Source organism: Lagenorhynchus albirostris, chromosome 15 (genome assembly GCF_949774975.1).
Source record: "Lagenorhynchus albirostris chromosome 15, mLagAlb1.1, whole genome shotgun sequence".
NCBI classification, from domain to species: Eukaryota; Metazoa; Chordata; class Mammalia; order Artiodactyla; family Delphinidae; genus Lagenorhynchus; species Lagenorhynchus albirostris.
In genome coordinates, this window is record NC_083109.1 from 15,568,011 (window position 1) to 15,589,845 (window position 21,835).

Below are 21,835 nucleotides of genomic sequence, written 5' to 3' on the forward strand. Positions count from 1 at the left end.
CACTAGGAGCCTCGGGTTCGCGCAGGCCCCGCGCAGGCCCCGCCCGTGCCCCGCTCCGTCCTGCCCTCTCCCCGCCAGGGTAGCCGTTGCACCCAAATACTCGCAGCCGGTGCTTCCGCCCAGACGCGGTTGGGCACGCCTCGGCGCCGGGAACCGGGGCCACCCCCCAGTTTACCGGTCCGGCGCCAGGATGGCTCCCAAACTTCCAGACTCTGTGGAGGAGCTCCGCGCCGCCGGCAACCTGAGCTTCCGCAATGGCCAGTTCGCCGAGGCCTCCACACTCTACAGCCGCGCGCTACGGATGCTGCAGGCGCAAGGTGCGACCCCGGCCCCCCATTTCGCCGCCAGGCTTCCTTCTCCCTCTTGTCTCCCCCGGCCCCAGCTACCCAGACGTCGCTCTGGCCCTGTCGGCCTAGGGCTTACTTACCCCGAGGCCGACTGGCCAACCAGGCCCTCCCACCACCCGCCCATTCCTCCCCCTTCCCCCAGCTTGGGCATCCTACGAGAAACTTCCTTAGCCTTTCTTTCCACTTTTATTATTATTATTATTGTAACATGGTTTTATTACTGGTTCTTTGTGTCTGTGTGTGTGTGGATTTTTTAAAAATTTATTTATTTAGTTTTGGCTGTGTTGCCGCGTGCCGGCTTTTCCCTAGTTGCAGCGAGCGGGGGCTACTCTTGGTTGTGGTGCCCGGGCTTCTCATTGCGGTGGCTTCTGTTGTCGCGGAGCGCGGGCTTCAATAGTTGTGGCTTGCAGGCTCAGTAGTTGTGGCACACAAGCTTAGTAGCTCTGCGGCATGTGGGATCTTCCCGGCCCAGGACTCGAACCCGTGTTCCCTGCATTGGCAGGCGGATTCTTAACCACTGCCCCACCAGGGAAGACCTCCTGGTTCTTTTTTACTTAATGACATAACAGGAACATATTTCCATATTAATAGATGTTTTAACATTTTTTACAGTGGTTAAAAAAACATTAAATTTACTATCTTAACCATTTGTAAGTGTAGAGTTCAGTAGAGTTAAGTATATTCACGTCGTTGTGCAACAAATCTCTGGAACTTTTTCCTCTTGCAACACCGAAACTCTGTACCCACTAAACACTAATTCCCCCTCTCCCCCCAGCCCTTGGTATCCACCTTTCTGCTTTCCATGTCAATGATTTTGACTACTTTAGGTACTTCAAACGAGTGGAATAATACAGTATTTGTCTTTTGTGACTGAATAATCTCTATGACATTATAATCTATGTTGTAGCATGTGACAGGCTTTCGTTCTTTTTTAAGGCTGCATAATATTTCATTGTGCGGATATACCACATTGTCTTTATCCATTCATCTGTTAATGGACGTTTGAATTGCTTCCACCTCTTGGCTATGATGAACATGAATGGGCAGATATCTCCGAGGCCCTGCTTTGAATTCTTTTGCATACATACCCAGAAGTGGGATTGCTGGATCAGATAGTAATTGTATTTTTAATCTGAGGGGGCAGGGAACCTCCATACTGTTTTCCATAATAGCTGTACCATTTTACATTCCCACCAGCAGGGCACAATGATTCCAAGTTCTCAGCATCCTTACCAACACATTTTACTTTCTGTTCTTTCGATAGTGGCCATCCTGGTAGGTGTGTGAGCTGCCTGCTTTTTAATTGTCCTATTGGACCCCATTCTGATATTTAGGCCTCATTCTGATCCCTGAGGCAACTCTCATTCTCCTCAATGGGTCAGTCTTTACTTAAATTAACATTTGTTCAGCACCTGCATGTAATGAGTGTATAATAAGATGGAGAAGGTCCTTCCTCTCAAGGGTCATACATCCTTGTTGGTGAGGGAGCCACAGGTGTGATCTTAAGCTAGTAAATAGCAAACAACAACTGTGCAATAATGATCAGGGCTATTGAAGAAGACAGATGTGATGCTGTGATAGGTTTGACTGGGGAGCTCCTTTATGAAGAATGGGAGGTCAAAGACAACTTCTTTGCAGAAGTGACATTTGGGGTGATATCTGAATGGTGAGAAGAAGCCAACTGCACAAAGTCTTGGGTGCCGAGCATTCCAGGTTGAAGGAACCGTAATTTCAAAGGCCCCAGACAGAATCAGCGGGTGTGTTCCAGGAGCCAAAGCACAGGGAGCCAGTGGGGGAAGTAGTAAGACTTGGTCAGTTACAGAGCAAGAACCTTATTGTGTAGGCATTTTACATAGCAGTTCATGGTAAGGAGTTTGGGTTTTATTCCCTGATGGGAAGCTACTGGAGAATTTTCAACAGAGGAGTAACCTTTTGTTACCAGTTCTCCCAGCCTCCGGCTCATTTCAGCCAACAACAGCCTTTTGCCCAAAGCCTCTCCAGAATGTCTTATCCCAGAGCCTCATTGGAACCCCTTTCAGCCCCTCCTTGGTACCTCTTTCCCTTTGCCTTCCTCCTCTTTCTCATTTCCTTGGCTAGCATTTGTTGAGTACCTGCTAGACATTATAGACAATACCCCCTTTTTTTTTTTTTTTGCGGTACGCGGACCTCTCACCATTGTGGCCTCTCCCGTTGCGGACCACAGGCTCCGGACGTGCAGGCTCAGCGGCCGTGGCTCATGGGCCCAGGCGCTCCGGGGCACGAACCCGCGTTCCCTGCATCGGCAGGCGGACTCTCAACCACTGCGCCACCAGGGAAGCCTGACATTACCCCTTTTTATCTTCATACTAAGTTATGGGTAAGACGCTTTATAGATGAGGGATCCAGAAGAGTTAAATTGCCTCTTCTGGGCTGACACAGTGAAGACATGTCAGAGGCAGAATTTGAATGTGGGTCTCTCCGATTCCCAAGTCCAAGTTTTTAATCATTTTGCTAGACTTTTTTCCAAATCCTCTCTAAGTTTCAGTCTTTTTTGTTTGAATTTTTGCAGTTTCAAGCCACTCTTTTGCTCCACTGCCCTGTCTTTTTTTCTAGAACACTTCTCTGTAGGCCCAGCTCTTCATCTCAACTTAATAAAGTTGTTGAGGAATGTGCGGTATTGATATTTCTGCCTTCTTCTTTCATCCTACCCCAGCTGGCCTGGAAAAACTTGTCTTTTTGTATGGATTTATTCTGGGCCCCAAGAAGAGGTGGCCTGATGTCTGGATTCAGCAGGGGACCAGAATTTGGTTCTGATCCTGCTACTGATTTTCTAGGTAATTTATGGGCAAGTCCCTTGATTTCTCTGATCAGTTTCCCTGATCTTGAAAGGAGAGCAGGGAGCAACCTAATACAACAAACCCTTCCAGCAAGTCTGTGAAATGATACCTTCATCCGATAGGTGAGCACATGTGATCAGGGGGATTGAATGACTTGTGCAGGATCGCAGGCTGGATTGTAGGTTCTGATGCCCTTTCCACCACACCACTGCTGTTTTCTGAGCAACCGTGCTCTGGTAACTTGAGATGGATTGCAAGTTTTGAATACTTGTGCTTGCTTCTTAAGGGCAAGGATGTATTTTACTTATCTCTGTACTTTGCTGTCTCACTCGGGGCCTGGCAAAAATAAGAGAAAAAAGAAGATAATTTTATTATATTTGGTATTGAATGAAAGAGATCATGCATCAGTATGGTAACATGATACTTAGTGAAAAAGGCAAGCTGCAGGAGAGGCAATATGATGCCACTTAGGGAGAGCTTTAAAAGGACAGGGACTTCCCTGGTGGTCCAGTGGTTATGCCACTTAGGGAAAGCTTTAAAAGGAAGTGGACTTCGCTGGCGGTCCAGTGGTTAAGACTCTGCGCTTCCACTGCACTGGGTGAGGGTTTGAGCCCTGGTCGGGGAACTAAGATCCCATATGCCGTGCGGCATGGCCAAAAAAAAAAAAAGAAAGAAAGTGATATTGTGTCTTGCCTGTGAATACCTATGTAATAAAGATAGACATACATGAGAATGTGACATACCAAGTTCAGGATTATGCCAACCTCTGGGGGACTGGGAAGCGGGCAAAGGGAAAAGGGTGGGGATGAGCGGAGCTTTAGTCATATCAAAAACAAAAAGGTGGAAACAAATAGATTGTATGCTGAGTTTAGTGATGAATATCAACTATCTTTTATACTGGTTTCCATATGTTTCACAATTTTCAAAGGAGAGCTTGTTTTCTGTTGTTCTGGGTATATGCCTGGGATCGGAATCACTGGGTCAACACTTGACAGTTTCCACTTTTTGTTTTCATTATGGCTCATGCTAGTGGGTATGAAGTGGTTGAAAAATTATTTTTAGAAATGAAAATCCTTGTGGCCACAGTAAAGGACTTGAGCTTTCTGAGATTCCTAAGGATAAGGACTGCCTTTAGGGAAAGGCAGTAATGATTTCTTCCCCATGGCATAGCTTGAGCCCTTCTGCTGATTAAGTTCTCTGTAGTCCTGCCAGACCCAGAGGACTTGGCAAAGTCCTCTCTGAGAAGGTAGAATTAGTTTTTTGTGTCCCCATAACACTTGTTCGATCCATTTATCATAGCATTTATGACATTTTCGTCTCTTTCTTCTTTATTGGATTTACACGCTTCTTGTACTAAAATTAACACACACGCACACACCCCAGGTAGTTACAGCATGGATTTACACACACACACACACACACACACACACACACACACCAGGTAGTTACAACGTGGGTTTACACACACACACCAGGTAGTTACAACATGGATTTACACACACACACACACACCAGGTAGTTACAACGTGGGTTTACACACACACACCAGGTAGTTACAACGTGGGTTTACACACACACCAGGTTGTTACAACATGGATTTACACACACACACACACCCCAGGTAGTTACAACATGGATTTACACACACACACACACACCAGGTAGTTACAGCATGGATTTACACACACACACACACACACACACCAGGTAGTTACAATGTGGGTTTACACACACACACACACACACACCCCAGGTAGTTACAGCGTGGATTTCTTTGAGCTATTTCATTCTGATCTTTGGCCTGGTACCACGTTCAGTGCTGAGCTGAGTGAGTGAGCAGATGCTTGATGCCCTGTGAATGGCAGGAAGCTGGGTGTTCTCACTCCCTTGCCAGACTTGCCAGCCCATCAGACCACCAGGCCTGATGGGGTTACAGTCATCTCTGCTGCCGTTTACTAAAGCCCAGAGAGCTCAGGGTGTGGATGCACTCCTGATATCCTGAGGCATCCATTTCCCAGCCTGTTAATAGTGCACTTTCTGCTTCCACTTGGGCAGGTTCTTCAGACCCAGAAAAAGAAAGTGTTCTCTACTCCAACCGAGCAGCGTGCCACTTGAAGGACGGGAACTGCATAGACTGCATCAAGGACTGCACTTCGTGAGCGGGCAGGGCTGACTTTGGGGTGCTGGGGGCTCGGGAGGGGAGGCTGGGCTTCTCTGGTCCCACCAAGTTACCTCTGCGACAGATATTAGGAACTGTCACTAAGTGTCAGCAGGTCACTGAGAATAGGAAGCTGTCTTTGGTCCTTGTGGCCCCTGACTTGTGTCTTTGGAGCCTCAGCTCTGCTGCTGAAAGGAGTAGGGTGGGCAGTTAGAGGTAGGCCTTTAAGCTTTGTGAGATCTGGGACCTGGGAATGAGGTGGAGTGGCAGACCAGTGACTGGCTTGCTCAGGTTTTTTTCTGGGGTGGATGTGTGTGAGAGAGGGAGGGAGGGAGAGAAAGAAAGAGGGATGGAGCTTAATAGATAGCCTCGAAAGAAGTAAGCAATGACCAGGTGTAGAGAACGTTAAACAGTTTTTCATACTTTCTTCTTCAAGCCAATCTGAGATTGCCTTCATGGTCATCGCTAAACTAGCACATGTACCTTAATGTGTTCTCAGATCTGGTATCCTGTGACATTGCCTTAGATTCATGCCCTGGTGATGGGTGGGAGAGGAGGAGAAGGGTGAGCATGCTCGTAGAGCCTGCGCTCAGTTGGTTTTCCCAGGCCCTGTGCTAGGTTTCCTTCGTGGAGCGCTCATAAGCACTCTGTGGGGTAAGTCAGCCATCCTTCCCAGGCTAGAACTGGGTTGTGGAGGATTGAGGCTGTAGAGTGATTCGCCTGGGGCCACGTGGTTAGTGGCAGAGGTGGAATTCAGACACTGCTCCATCTGACTCCAAAGCCTGTTTGTTGTTCCCACTTGGCCACGCTCTATAGAAACATAGAAGCATGAAAGCTACAAGACACTTATTCTTGATATCGGGGGATTGCAGCTATGAAAATCGATGCACACGCGCACACATTTCACAACAGTAGTGGTTCTCTGCCCTCTTTCCCTACTCCACTTCAGTCTAAGTTGAAAAGTCCCTCTTCTAAGACTTCACCGTCTAGCATTGTCTTGTCAGAAATGACCTCCCGTGTACTGAGTGCTGCAGATGCCCTATCTGGAAGGAACTGCGGCGGGGAGCCCTGGTGACTCAGCAGCCCGATGACATTTCTGCCTCCTGTCCCAGAGCGCTGGCCTTGGTTCCCTTTGGCATGAAGCCCCTGCTGCGGCGAGCGTCAGCCTACGAGGCCCTGGAGAAGTACACCCTGGCCTACATGGACTACCTGACCGTGCTGCAGATTGATGACAGTGTGACGTCAGCCTTGGAAGGCAGCAGCAGGTGAGCCTGAGCCACTGTGGTCAGTCTCTCTGAGATGTCCTGTCCTCCCTGATTAGCTTGGAACCATTGCTTTGGTCGTCTTCTGGGAGGATCCCTTTGGGCTAGTCTTAGAAACTCCTAATGAGCATGTGCAGAAAGTGTGGAAGGACAGTCTGCTGTTGTATTTTAGCAGGTTTTTAAGGGGTCAGAATTACTGAGTTGTGGGGGTCTTGGGGTTTTTTGTGTGGTTTTTTTTTGCCTAGATGCTCAAATGCGTTCACACAGTCGTACTTAATTGAGCTCTGTTTAAGCCGGGTTCAGTGGGGAATACCAATATAAAAAAGAGGTAGACCCCACTTGCTCCAAAGAGCTAACTAGAGTGGGGAAAGTAAGACACAGAACAAGTAGCTGTCACCCCAGGCTGTAGGGCTGTTGTTTGTGGATATGGTTCAGTATATTGTACTGTGACCCCTTCACAAGGCCCGTCAGGTGAAATGTCTTTCTGGTCTTCTGAGCAGATGCCCTCATTTGGGTAACTGGTCATGTTTCCCCTCTTTGCATGGGCTGTTAGAAAGCCAGACACCACACTAACAGAAACCCTGAACAGGACTCCATGGTATCTGTTTAGTGCGTCCTTTCTGGCTTGACTTGTTTTCTCTCTGCTTCCTTTTAGTCTCTATCATTCAACAAAATCTGCCACTTATGTACCAGACTTTGTGCTAGGGCCTGGGCCGATGACTGAGACATACCTCTTCCTGCCCTAGTAGAGCTCCTGGTCTCCAGGAGGACAGCAGTCAGTCATAGGCAAACCTGCAGTGTGATGAGTGCTGTGGTAGAAGGCGCCTAACAGCCAGGGGGAGTCCAGAGAGGGCTTTCCAGAGAAGGTGAGCTGAGACAGAGAGATGAGTAGTCCTCTGGGCCAGGGGCCCGCAAGGAGCACGGGCCGCGTGTGCGAGGTGGGTGAGTAGGAGGCCTTAGAGGGATTGCGAGAAGTCCACTGCTCATGGTGCTGCATGAGAGCGGCTCGGTTCAGGAAGGATGGTGAGGCCGGATCACACAGGGCCTTGTGTCCAGGGGCTTGGATTTAATCCAGACACAGTGAGGCATCGTGAAAGGGTCTTTAGCAGGGGGGCAGCATGAGCAGATTTGAGAGAAAAGCTGAGTGGCTGCCCGCTGTGTCGACCATGAAGGAGAACAGAATAGGAATGGGGCGGGCAGTAATCCAGGAGAGATGGTGGATAGAGAACAGTGGGACCAATTCAGGGACACTCAGGTGGTATTTCAACAAGTGTTGGCGGTTGGAGGGTGGGGGGAAGGGAAGAAGAGAGGAGGCGTCCAGGTGGTTGACACCCTGAGTGGGAGGTGACTGTGGGGCGGAGACCAGAGAAGCAAGAAGCCGGCTGGGCATTTACATGCATTCAGAGCAAAGGGGGAAAAATACGGGCCGAACATAGAGATCTGAAGGTCATCAGCATAGGGGCGGCTTGAGGTTGTGGGGAAAAAACAGAGCACCACAGCAAGTGTGTGGGGGGAAGAGGATGGAGTTTGAGGAATCCAGCATTTGAGGGACGTACAGAGGAACAGCAGCGGGAGCGGGAGGAGGACACTGGAGCATTTAGCATCACGGAGGCAGGAGCGTTTCAGGGGGATGAAGACGTCATTCAGATCAGGTGTTTCGATGAGCTTACTAGACTCGGGGTTTAGGAATGAAATCACTGGTGATTCTGATGGAAGCAGTTCAATGGGATCCGAAGCCAAATGGCAGTGGGCCTAAGGAGCCTGGCTGGGAAGGGGCAGAGCAGCGTAGCTGCCGTGTCAGGGGTCCGTCCGGGAGGAGGGAACTAGCTGCTGAGCGTTGGGGTCGGTAGAGAGAAAGAATGCAGGTGTGGGAGAGGGCGGTGCCGGCCGAGTGCGGCCCAGGAGAGGCAGGGAAAGATGGCTCCCGAGCCGAGGTGGAGGGATTGGCCCTGTCGGCTCTTCTGTTTTGATGGGAGAGAAATAGGAATTGTTGTGTGCCCGTGCAGGTAGGTTTGTGTTTAGGGTGTGAGGAAGTCCAAGGTGGAGGGTTAGGGAGAACGGTGGAGGAGGGTAGAGTTTTGAAGCAGCTGGGCCGATCAGAAAAACAGCTTTGGGGGCTTAGCGCCCCTGAGTATTTAGTGATACCAGTCTGTGAGCTCTTCGTTCTAGTAACACAGGAACATTGTTGTAGGAGCAGAAGTTACAGTCAGCTTCATGTACTCACTCAGCACCTACTTAATGGGCCCTCGTGGGTGCCAGGTAATGTGCCAGGTGCTGGAGATCAGTTAACAAAACCAGCATGTTCCCTGAGCCTAGAAGGTGGGAGTGGGGAATGGGAAGTGGAGGAGATTCTTCTGGGGGGAGGGGAGAGCACATGCAAAGGCTTGAGCGTGAGGATCGAGAGGCAGTGTGTGGCACACGATAAAAACGGAGGAGTGGGAGGGCACCAGGCCTCAGGCCCTGCCAGCCTAGTGAAATGGGAACCACTGAAAGATTTCAAAATTTGAATGACGTAAGATTTGCATTTTAAAAAAAATCTCTGAGCGTTAATCAAATGTCAGGTTTTTGCATGGCCTTATAATAGATTCATTAAGAAAATATAAAACGTGGTTCTTGGGGCATGCATGGTCCCTTGGGGGTCAGGTTTAATTACCTTAGCAAGCACCAGATCATCCCTTTGAAGTTAACATAGTGTGACAAGCGAGGGCCAGGCAGGGAGGGGGTGTCGTGGTGGCAGACCTGAGAAGACGTATATGGTGGCAGGCTCCTGTTCCTTTCCTGCTGCAAGTCAGAAGGGTACAAAGACATGGTTCAAACCAGGGGCAGATGATAACTGGCTCTCGTATACCTCCTTTGGGCTTACGAGAGGAGGAATATCTTCCTGACCCAGCTGGAAACCTCTCTGTGATCCTGCCTGCCTTTCCAGAATGACCAGAGCTCTTATGGACTCCTTTGGGCCCGAGTGGCGCCAGAAGCTGCCCTCTATCCCCTTGGTGCCTGTTTCCGCTCAGAAGAGGTGGGAGTGTTTGCCTTCGGGAGACTGCAAAGAGACAGCTAAAAGCAAATCCAAAGAAACCGCAGCTACGAAGAGCAGAGGTAAGCTGCGACTTCCTGCCCTGAGAGAGTCCAGTCTCCCCAGAGCCACTTTCTTTAGAGTAATCCTGTAAAAATTGGCCTCGTGTAAGATGAGTTCTTTTAAAAATCCTATAAACAAAGTAAAAAACAAAACAAAAAGGCCTTAACCTCCTAGAGATTGTCTCCTCAGCTCTACAGTGGGCGATGAGAAAGCCTACCCCACAGGTGTAGGGATTAGGTGATGTGAGGCTCGTTGAGCTCCCAGCCTGGTGCACAGGTATCCGGTGTTCGTTCCCTTCTCATTCCTCCGGCAGCATTTGGATGTATCATGTAGGATGTTTTTGGTTGAAAGAACAGAAAAACTTCATGTGGTAAAAATAATAAAGAGAATTTATTGGCCCATATAACTGAAAGGCCTGGAGTTCAGGTTCAGGCATGGCTTGCTCCAGCAGCTCACTACATCATCAGACTCTGGCTCCATTTCTCTGCACTTCTGTCTGCGCTCTTCTCTAATGTGTATCGTCTTTGTCTGCAGGCAGTCTTCCCTCCAAAGTAGTACAACAGCTGTAGCAGTTCACTGACTCGCATCCATGTGCCATGCCTCATGACCCAGAGGGAGAGAAAGAGTTCTTTTTCTGATAGCTACCTAAGAGGGGGTTTCTTTCCCCCAAATCCCTAGCTCCTCTTTTCTTAATTCATTTTGGCCTTATGTGGTCACAGGCCATTCCCTACACTAGTCACTGTGACCAGCGCTTGAGATTTTGTGATGAGCTCAGCTCTATGCCATCTGCTCCACCTCCATAGCTAGAGGAACACACACACTGTATGAGTCCCTGGAGGAGGATGAGTAAGAGACGGGAGATCAAAGCCAGGTAGCCCCAAACAGGAGACTGTCCACCTCAGCTCTATAAAAACAAGAGGCCCTTCTTCAGGCAGGGGCAACTGGAAACTCTTTAAATGCTCCAGGGGAGTCCTCCCAGCCCAGCAAGTGAGGTACTGAGGATGGGAGGTGAGGTATTGAGGAGGCGGGGCTGGAGCCTTGCATCGGGTGTACAGGAGGGCAGGAGTCGTTCCCCTTCCCAGGAGGAAACCTATCTGGCCGTGGGGAGAATTCCCTCCCTAGAACGAGAACGTGGGGCGCTAATGAACTCGACGCCTTCAGTGCACCTACCATTTACTTCATTCTTTTGTTGGAGTCACGGCCAGGTGTGTCCCAGGCCCTGTGCTGAGCAGTGTGGCCCAGAGAGGCCCTCGGGAAGCTCTCGGCCCAGTGAGAGACTGAGACGCATAAACAGAGCAATTTAAAATACAGGAGGAAGGCCAAAACGTTAATGCGTCGAAAGAGTCCCGAGAAGGAGACCACTGTAAAGACCCAGGTTTCAGGAAGGCGTGAGTATTGGGCAGGGAGTAGGAGGCATGAGTACTAGGAGGGAAGCCTAAGGAGCTGCTTCTGAGGTTAGAGTGACTTAGATAAACAAAGTGTACAGTAGGTAATAAAAATGTAGTGGTAGTTACTTTAAGAGGTAGTTGAGGTTGAACTATAACCAGGTGCTTATTAATATCTGTGGCATGAATAGATCAATGAGCTTAAATGAATCCAGGCCCATGATATGTCATCACCCACGTGTCCGTCATTTTAAAGAATGCTCACCTCCCTATTAACTCATTTTGTTTGGTCCTGATAATGACAGAGTGACTCAGGCAGGGAAGGGATCACTCTCCTGACTGCACAGATCGGGAAACCAAGGCCCAGGGAGGTGAAGTAATACGTGGCATTATGGAAGGAACAGGGTTGGGCTTGGAGTCCAGAGTTCTCTGGGCTCTGCCCTTTGGAGCTCCTCAGCCTTTCCTGTGACACCATGGTATGGAGAATTAAGGAACAGATCCCTATTGCTTAGTGTCTGATGTAGCACAGAGTAACCTTTCTCTCCACGGGCTGCCCCTGGAGGCCACATCAGAGATGCTCAGTAGAGGGACCACCGCCCAGCCTTGCCTGCTGCTTCTGTGTCTACACCCCTTCTCTCTGCAGCCTCAGCAGTACGGGTTGGCCTGCACTGTTGTCTAAGCTGTGGAGCCATCCCTCCTTTTCCTCCTCTATAAAAATGCTGGGTTGGCCTCTGGGGGTGACCTTTAAATGTAAGACTAATCTCCCCAAGTCTAAAAATGCAATAATCCCTCTCCCCTCCCCCAAACAATTTAACTTTTTAAAATCAGGAGGTATCTTACAATCAGTGTCAAAAGAAACTTTCCTGCCACCACTTCCCCTACCCCAGCCCTCTGAATTGTCATCAAATACACAGCATCTTGAATTGAAGGAGCCATCGAGCCTCTCAGGGCACGGGAGAGAGGAAAGAGAATTGCCAGTGGGACTCTGGCTGGGCTTTCCAGCTGACTTGGACCCCACCACGTGTTGTTGGTGAGATAGGTTCCTATCTGCTCGCTCAAGTCCCAAGCCGCGGCTGAAAGCTTTATGTGTGTAAAGGGCTTCACATGAGATGCATTAAAACGAACATACACTTAAGAGCTACGCGACGGCAGTCCCACTCCTAGAGAATCGAACACACGTTCACATAAAAGCTTGTTCACAAATGTTCACAGCATCATTATTCATAGCAGCCCAAAAGTGAAAACAACCCAAATGTCCCTCAGATGATGAATGGATAAACAGAATGTGGTCTATCCATACAGTGCAACATCACTTGGCCATAAAAAGGAAGGAAATTCTGATACATGGTGCAACACAGATGAACCTTGAACACACTATGCGAAGTGAAGGAAGTCACAAAAGAGCACATATCGTATGATTCCGTTTAGATGAAATGTCCACAGTAGCAAATCCTAAAAGACGGAAAGTAGATTGGTGGTTACCGAGGACGGGGGCAGGGGAATGGGAGGGACTGCTAATGGGCATGGGGTTTCTTTTGGAGGTGATGAAAACGTTCTGGAATTAGGTAGTGGTCATGGTTGCATAACTTTGGGAATACACTAAAATCAGTGATTTGTACACTTTAAAATGGTGAATTTTATGGTAGATAAATTGTATCTCAATAAATTTTAAAAAATAATAAAATACAGGAGGAAGAACAGGTGCTTTAGAGTCTCTAATGTTTGAGGAATTCAAATTGGGAACTGCCATCAGTGTGCTTGGGAGAGCTGGGGAAAGGCTCCTGGTGGTGACAGGTTGAGCTGGGCCTGAAAGGGTGAGCTCTTCAGGCGCGAAGGGAAGGGGGTTTTTGGCAGAGGCAGTGGAAGGAGTGAGCGAATGAAGTGGTGGGGCGTCGCTGGTGGCTAGCGGGGACAAGCGTGGGGCAGCGTGGGGTGCGTTGCAGAGCCGAGGTGAAGCTGAGGGTGTGTGCGCATTGCAACCCACTGGCTCTGCTTCTAGAGAAACTCTTGCACGTGTGCACAAGGAGACATGTACAAGGACGTTCAGAGCAGAAATTCGGTAAGAGGGACTTCCCTGGTGGCGCAGCGGTTAAGGATCCTCCTGCCAATTCAGGGGACACGGGTTCGAGCCCTGGTCCGGGAAGATCCCACATGCCGCGGAGCAACTAAGCCCGTGCCTCACAACTACTGAGCTCGCGTTCCACAGCTACTGAAGCCTGCGTGCCTGGAGCCTGTGCTCCGCAACAAGAGAAGCCACCGCAACGAGAAGCCCGCGCACTGCAACGAAGAGTAGCCCCCGCTCGCCGCAACTAGAGAAAGCCCACGCAGCAACGAAGACCCAACACAGCCAAAAATAAATAAATATATTTTTTTTAATTAAAAAAATTTGGTAAGAGCGAAAAGCAAAATAACCCAAGTCTCCATAAACAGTAGAACGGATAAATCAGTTGCATTGCAGCAGTGGGAATGAATGAAGGAGTTACAGGTGTGTGCATCCACACAGATGCATCTCAGGAATATAATTTTGAGGGGAAAAAGAATACATAGAACTATGTATTCCTTTATGTGAAGTTCTAAAACAACGTAAACAATAAACAGTTTATAGATACGATTGTATATATAGTTAAACTAACCAAAAAACGGGGGCGTTGGTGTGCATAGAACTGGGGACGATGGTTTCCTCCTGGGGTGAATTGATTGTGGGAGAGGCTCACAGGATTTCAAAGGTCTTAGTACATGTTCTGTTTCTTAAGGTGAGAGATGAGTTCAAGGGTATTGTTCTCTTACCCTTGTCATAAGTATTGAGTATTTTATAAAGATAGTTTTTAAAGCAGGTTATATGGGAGCTGGGGCTGGAATAATTAACTGGGGCGGTGCAGTGGAGGGCCCCAAGGCCAGGTGGAGCAGCTGGCATTTCACCTTGTTCTCTCTTTTTCTCCCTTTCTCCCTCTCCCCACCCCCGCCACCCCGAAGGCTGGGGCACAGCTGCAGGTGTCGAGTTGGGGAGAACACTCACAGGCTCAGACCAAAACAACTGAGGAGTAGCAGACACCTCTGTCCTTTTCTGGAAGTGCAGGATCTTCACCCATTTTTACCAGATGCTTTTTTATTTAAATACTTTCTCACTTATTCTCCTACTTTAAGTTTATAGGGTGCTCTGCACTTTCTCCTGTTTTCTCACATTTCATCCTAACAGTAGCCCTGTGTGGAGTAGATATTGCCCCCAATGTATCGGTGAGCAAATTGAGGTCCAGAAGCATTAGGTAGGTCACACAGGACTTCCAGCTACTGAGTGGCAGTGCTGAGGCCAGAACCTGGTTTACTTTTTATTGTGTATTTATCACTGTATGTGTAAAAGTATGTTTATATCAGGAATCCCAATCTCTTCCAAAGGAAAAACTGTTTAATATCCCAGAAGCCATTGATCGGGGGTCTCATTACTCAGGCAGGATGCTTTACACAGTGCAGGAACGCTCTGGGGAGAGAGCGTTGTAGACGGCTTAGAAGAGACGCTGCCCAAGAGATCTCCTGGAGCTCAGCTGGGCACCTGCTCCATGGTTTTTTCCTCTTCTGAATTTGTATCTAGTGCCTTCTGCTGGGGATGTGGAGAGAGCCAGAGTTCTGAAGGAGGAAGGCAATGAGCTTGTAAAGAAGGGGAACCATAAGCAAGCGATTGAGAAGTACAATGAGAGCCTCTGGTTTAGTAACTTGGAATCCGCCACGTACAGCAACAGGTACCTTCCACACGGCTGGCCTGGGAAGATTTCAGGACACTGAACATTCTCCCGTAGTCTTCTCTTAGACTGTGATGGGCTCTGCATCCCAGCATTTAGTCAGTACAGGCATACCTCGGAGATATCGCAGGGTCAGTTCCAGACCACCACAGTAAAGCAAATATCGCAATAACTCGAGTCACACGAGTTTTGGGGTTTGCCTGTGCATCTAAAAGTTACGTTTACATTATACTGTAGTCCGTTAAACGTGCAATAGCATTATGTCTAAAAAACAACGTACGTACCTTAATTTAACAATACTTTATTGCTAAAAATTGCCAGTCATCGTGTGAGCAACTCGTAGTAACATCAAAGGTCACTGATCACAGATCACTGTAACGAGTATAATCGTAATGAAAAATTTGAAATATTGTGAGAATTATCAACATGTGAAACAGATACAAAGTGAACAAATGCTGCTGGAAAAATGGTGCCAGGAGACTTGCTCGATGCAGGGTTGCCACAAATCTTCAGTTTTGATATCTGCAAAATATCTGTGAAGCACAGTAAAATGAGGTATGCCTGTGTGTTACAGCTCAGAACGTGCATTCACACTCTGGTCACGGTGGGATAGGCGTTACCAGTGGCACTCACTCTCTTAAAGGGCAGAAACTGAGGGGTGCCCAAGGGGAGCCTGGGCTTTGTTCGCCCCCTCACCCCCCAAATTTTCATTAACCAGAAAAACATAGGATGTGAGTAAAAGCTATGGGCTTGCTATGCAAACACACCCCCAACACAAGTATCAAAGCCTCTGCACCTTCCCCGACTCTCACCCCGTGGGCTTCTCCAAGACCCTCTGGTTAGAAGTTTCGGCACTGTCTGCGAGGACCAGGGCAGAACCCAGGGTATGGATTAACTATTGCCTGGCCTGAGCAAGAGAGAAGGGTCCAGTCTAGCCTGAGGGGTTGGACTTGCGGCGCTATAGAAGGGCCTGTGCCCTGAGCTGCTGCCAGTGGTCGGTGATTCTTTCCACCAACAGTGAGAGCCTGGGAGCCAGGGTACTGTCTCTTTATTGTGTAGGAGTCCCTGCTCAGCAGTAGCCCTCAAAGGTATTGGTAGTAGATGCTCATCTTGTTTTAATGTTGAGAAAACCAAGGCTCAGAGCAGGAAGGGCTTTTCCTCAGCTCACCCAGCTGGTAAATGGCGGAGACAGAATTGGAACCTGGCTCCAGTGAGATCTGTTAGTTTTACTGTCAGAAGCTTGAAACATTCAGCAAGGGACCAGATCTGATCCAAACATTTGTTACAAGTCGTTAATAAATCTTGTGAGTCTGTTTCTCCTTCCCAACATTACTCTTTATTTCAGAGCAGCCTTATGTAAGTTCAGGTCAGGTTTTGCCGCCAAATGAGTTGAAAAGGGAACTTTTAGTTTTAAAGCATGGATTTTGGCATTTTGGATCCGTGGTTTTACTGACCAATTGGACCCAGGTGCCTCAGTCAGCCAGGCTAACTCGGGAAAAAGGGCTGCAGCCCCTTTGTTCATGTTTGTGCAGCAGCATCTTTTTTTTTTTTTTTTTAATTTATTTATTTTTGGCTGTGTTGGGTCTTTGTTGCTGCGCGCGGGCTTTCTCTAGTTTCGGCGAGTGGGAGCTACTCTTCGTTGCGGTGCGGTGGCTTCTCTTGTTGCAGAGCATGGGCTCTAGGCACGCGGGCTCAGTAGTTGTGGTGCGCGGGCTTAGTTGCTCCGCGGCATGTGGGATCTTCCTGAACCAGGGCTCGAACCTGTGTCCCCTGCATTGACAGGCAGATTCTTAACCACTGCACCACCAGGGAAGTCCAGCATCATCTTCTAACTCCTCTTTCTGTGGGCTCTCTGGCCTTGCTTATTACCTCATGTTGCTGGAGACCTCTATTAACCCATTTTCCTGGATTTTTACCACATTCAGGACAGTGTTTTATTTAAACACTGATTTTATTTAAATACTGATTTTCATGCAAATATGTCTGTGCCACACCGTTAATTACTATTGCTTTGCAATATATCTTGTAGGGCTGGTCTTTTCCTTAATCTTCTTAATCAGAGTATCCCTGGCTATTTTCCCGGCTTTGATCTTCTAGCTAAACCTTAGGTTCACTGTGATAAATTCCAAACCGTATCTTGTTGGGCTTTTGGTTGTAATTACATTGATTGTATAAATTTAATTTAGAAGACTGAAAACTTTATACAGATCAATTTCCTATCCATTGTGGCAGAATATACCACATCCTGGATGCCATTTTAATGCTCCACTTGGCACATATGCATCTGTATGGACCAGTGCATCATCTTAGGCTCCAGTTCTGTCTGTACAGTTGATACCTGAGTGGATATCACTGTCAGGTACTTGGCACCTACACTTTGCCAGGCCCTGAATGGACCTCCGAAGAGTCTCATTTAGTACTCACAGCAGTCCTTCAGGTTAGTCCTTCAGGTTAGGTCATGGTCCCAGATCATTTAATTTTAGAATTAAATGATCATAAAGTTAAACAACTAATACATGGTGGAGCTGCGATTTAAGTCAGGTGTTTATACTCCAAAGCCTGAGTTCCTTTTCACTCACTTGTCTTGTCTCCTTCATAATGAAAACCCTTCTGATTGGATACAAAATCATTCTGTTTACCAAAAGCCAAGGGTGTTTATTTTATAGGCCAAAGTTATGCGTTTTTCACATCTTGAATATAATCTTTGGAGTGCATATGTTATTTTCATTGCAACATTTATATTCGGAAGTCACCAAATAGTACCTAATGCTTATACTGTGGTTCCTCTACTTCCCAGAAATTTGGCTAATTCTTTAAATTACCAGAGTCCATTGAGAGAACACTTTAGTTTCCTTAGAATTCTTCTATGTTCAAATTTAGATCAGGGACTACTATTCTAAAACTTAGTGGCTGACAACAGCTGTTTTATTTTGCTCATGATTCGTGAGCCAGGAATTCGGAAAGGGCAGTTCTTACTCCGGGTTTGTCATTCAGGGTCAACAAGATGGTAGCTGGGACTGGAGTCATCTAAACACTTCTCCTGCATATCTGGCACCAGGGCTGGGATGACTGAAATGGCTGGGGAATGGAACTGATAGAGCAAGCTGGAGCCTTTTTTCTCCTCTCCTGGCAGCCTGGTCGCATATGCTGGCTTGAGTGTCCTCACAGCATGGTGGCCTCAGGGTAGTTGGTTTCTCGCATAGCAGCTAAAGGCTCCAAGAGCAGGTGTTCCCAGAGAACAGGCTGACGCTACAAGACCCCTGTAGCCGACCACTGGGACTCATACGTTCCTCTGTACTCATTGGTCAGAACCGTCACAGAACCTGCCTACATTCAAGAGGAAAGAACATAGGACCTCTTCAATGGGAAGAATGCCACAGAATTTGTGCCTGCTTTTAAATGGTTACAAGGAGAAGCTTTTTCTAAGTTGATTTATAAGTTCCATGCAATCTCAGTGAAAATACTAGAATTTTTTTACATTTTTGGTAATAATTCCATAATTTGTCAGGAAAAGAATAACAGCATAAGAGAATTTAGATATGATAAAGTGTGGGAAAAAAAGAGGAATTATCCAATAAATGGTGTTGGGTTGGCTGGAGAGAGTTCAAAAGGAACCCGAATCCCTACCCTCACTCCTTTTTTTAAAATAAATTCTAAGTGGATCACAGTTTCAAATGTAAAAAGTAAAACCATTAAGTTCTAGAACAGTGTGTGGGTTAACTGTCTTGCAGTGGGGAAGGTATTTGGTGGTGGTGGAGGGGGACCCACAGAAGTCATTAAAGAAGTTGGATAAATTTTATTTCATAAGATTTAAAAATCTTATATAAAGACACTCAGCTTTACCTATATTTAAAGCAACTACATTAAAACAGATGCTATTTTCTTTCATATTGGCAGAAGTTAAAGGTTGAGACCCAGGGTTGGTACAGTTGCAGGAAAATAGTCTCTGTTAGTAACTGTTCTTAAGTACACTTGACCCTTGAACAAGGCGGCTGTTGGGGGCACTGACCCTCCTTGCAGTCAAAAAATCTCAGCATACTTCACAGTCGTCCTCTCGTATCTGCGGTTCTGCTGCATCCATGGAGTCCACCAAATGCAGATGGTGTAATACTGTAGAATTTGTTACTGAAAAAAATCTGCATATAAGTGGACCTGCGCGGTTCAAACCCGTGTTCCTCAAGGGTCAGCTGGTTTTTGGAGAGCATTTTGGTAATAATCAAAAATGTAAATGTATGTACCTTTTGATGCAGCAGTCCCTCCTCATAGGCGTCTAAGATTTATGCGCAAGGATGTTCATGGTAGCATCGTTTATTTATAAACTGGAAACAGTGAAAAATGTCTACTGATAAGGAATTAATAAAATAAATTATGGTACATACAAGTGAATACTACGTATCCATTAAAAAGTGAGGTGGAATGGATATCTGTTTTGTTTTTAGTGATTATCTTTGGGGGAAAGGACTAAAATTGAATGAGAGAGATACAAATATATACTTTCCCCCCGCCCAGTTGATGCAGAATGTGAAAATTTTCAAATGTAAGTTGAATGAATTATGTATTGAACACCCATATACTTCCCAATTAAATTCATAAACATTGTTATAAAATCAAGTACGCTTCAGTTAAAAAGAATATTGTTATATTTGCTTTGTCACTATAGCCATCTATTGATCCACTTCATCATCTTTGATGCGTAAGTTGTAGACATCTTTACATTTCGCCCCAATATGTCAGCATGCCTGCTATTTACTTAGAGCCTGTGTATTTGTTTTTTTTCTTGAGGTAGATAATTTTTTATCAAGGGGAGCGTTTCGGGAAGCCTTTTATAGGTTGAAAGAGTACAGTGTGGGAGTGTAAGGCGGAGAGAACAATAGCACCGAACAGGGTCAGGATCTCGGGTCATTCGAGCCCGGGTTGAGTCCCAGGTCTGCCCCTCTGTAGTGGTGGAAGCTTGGCACGTCCCTTCAACCCTCTGAGCCGCGTCACCTCTGCAGAAGGGGGCTGGGTGGCTGTGAGGACTGAGGGAGGTAGGAAGCACCCAGCACGGTGCGTTCGGGGAGCCGCAGGGCGCTCCTCAGGCCGCTGCGTGGCCCGCTCTTTCCCCTCAGGGCGCTCTGCCATCTGGCGCTGAAGCAGTACAAGGAGGCCGTGAAGGACTGCACGGAAGCCCTCAGGCTGGACGGAAAGAACGTGAAGGCGTTTTACAGACGGGCTCAAGCCTACAAGGCACTCAAGGTAAAGAGGTTCTGGCCGGAGGCACCAACAGGGCTCCAGCCAGTTGTGCCTGTGTTGGCACCTCCAGAGCGCGGCTAAGGTGAGGCGTACCTGCCACGTGCCTTCTGGTCCAGGGGCCTGGGTGCTCCAGGCAGGCCTCCAGCCTGGGGTGCAGAAACCCTCTGCGGGCTCAGCAGCGGTCCCCACCCCCACCTGGTCTCCCTGGGCCAGGGCTCCATCCCCACACCCTCTCTCTCCTCTCAGGACTATAAAGCCAGCTTTGCGGACATCAACAACCTCCTGCAGATTGAGCCCAGGAACGGTCCCGCACAGAAGCTGCGGCAGGAGGTTAACCGGAGCTTAAACTGAAAACCCAGAGGGGCAGCAGGACACCTCTGCCTGACCACCTTCCTCCGTGCCTGCTCCCGGGACCCGGCATGCCCCAGGGCAAGCTCCGAAGCGCCCTCCTCTGCCCCTCGGAGATGTGGTGGCCTCCCACCCCTCCAGAGGACTTGCCTGTTCACATTAAGCTCAGTGTAGTCAAAAACAAGACGTTTTGTTGGAAAGGTCTCTCCCTGTTCCGAACTCCCTGTGCTGCAGACAGCGAGCGGGTCACACAGACAGGTCCTCATAGGCAAAGCCCTCGGCTCTGTCTCTGCCCAGCACGCTCCAGAGCGAGTTGCCCTTCCAGCGTCACCAGGCACCCTCACCGTGGTCCACCTGAGCAACCTGGGCTGGGGCGTGGGGGGCACCGGGAAGCCCTGACCCGCCTACACCCAAAGCAGCCTGTTGAGCTGGTCTCCAGCGCTGCTGTCCCTGCCCGGTCCTTGGCACAGCGCTCTGTGTTCTAAGCCCCAGTGCCTTTTGGCCGAGCCCTCCTTTGGTGGGGATGCAGGACCTGGCCCTTGGCCGGCTTTGTCTGTGGCTCTGTGCTGCCGCCCCCTGCGTGGAGGCGCCTGAGCTGTTTCAAGAGCCAGAAGGTGTGGCTGCCACTTCGGAAGGCGAGACAGGGAGAAAGGCCTCCTGGAAGTCAGTGTCCTTCCGTCCCGGGCAGGGACCCCTCGAGGCTTCTTAGTTCCTTGTAATATGCTGACGTTAATCTGAACTGAACTGACTGATTCTGTTGAACCCTGTGTTGAAGCTACTGCATTAATGTTTTCTACATAAACGTCTGTTGTACTTTCATTTATGCTTTTTCAGTTTTGGTTCATTTTGGAACTTTGCAATAATTTTTAAAAAAGACTGCTTATGGAGCACTCATCCATTCTTTGATCAGATTTACTGGAATGTCTGCATGGGCCAGGCCCTACGTATAGTGCTGGGGAAACAGCGGTGAGTAAATAGACACGGTCCCTGCTCTCGGAGGGCTGACTGTCCCATGGGACGCAGGAAGTTACTCACACAAGAGTGAAACCGCGGCCGGCTTAAGTGTTCTGCAGGAGTGGTCGCAACACCTTCCTCGACTAGGGAGGTTTGACCCCGTGGAGGAAAAGGGGTCCCTGAGGAAGTCAAGTCTGAATTAAGTGCTAATGTGGGGATCACAGCAGGTGAAGAGGGGAGGGAAGAGCAATCCAAGCAGACGGAACAGCACTGGGGAAGGCCTCTGCTGGGAGGACCGGGCCAGGGAGCGCCCTTCAGCCTCACAAGTGTGGTATGGGTGAGGCTGGGCCGCCTCCCCTGCCTGCCCGGACTGCGTCTTAGCTTAAATTGTTTTCATCTTAATGGAGAAGTTTGACTCCAGAAAGCCGGGCAGACAGGGTTCGTATCGTCCCTTCGCTCCCCCATCCCATTCGGCTCTGGGCAACATTCAGCTGTTAGCACGCTGCTTCCGCCCCCTCCAAGG

General features: G+C 48.4%; 1 protein-coding gene across 1 annotated transcript; it reads left to right on the plus strand.

Annotated features, from left to right (window-relative positions):
- Positions 1 to 64: 64 nt before the first annotated feature.
- TOMM34 (translocase of outer mitochondrial membrane 34) lies at positions 65 to 21,177 on the plus strand. Its single transcript, XM_060122622.1, has 7 exons — positions 65 to 317; positions 5,219 to 5,318; positions 6,434 to 6,586; positions 9,510 to 9,679; positions 14,631 to 14,778; positions 19,887 to 20,013; positions 20,257 to 21,177. The coding sequence occupies exons 1-7, from the start codon at positions 191 to 193 to the stop codon at positions 20,359 to 20,361; spliced, it is 930 nt and encodes a 309-aa protein (XP_059978605.1). The 5' UTR covers positions 65 to 190; the 3' UTR covers positions 20,362 to 21,177.
- Positions 21,178 to 21,835: the final 658 nt, after the last annotated feature.

Bases quoted from the DNA above. Each gene is read 5' to 3' on its own strand.
- TOMM34 (XM_060122622.1), top strand. From the start codon at position 191: ATGGCTCCCAAACTTCCAGACTCTGTGGAGGAGCTCCGCGCCGCCGGC. The intron at 6,587-9,509 runs GTGAGCCTGAGC...CTGCCTTTCCAG, and splicing joins GCCTTGGAAGGCAGCAGCAG to AATGACCAGAGCTCTTATGG. The intron at 14,779-19,886 runs GTACCTTCCACA...CTTTCCCCTCAG, and splicing joins TCCGCCACGTACAGCAACAG to GGCGCTCTGCCATCTGGCGC.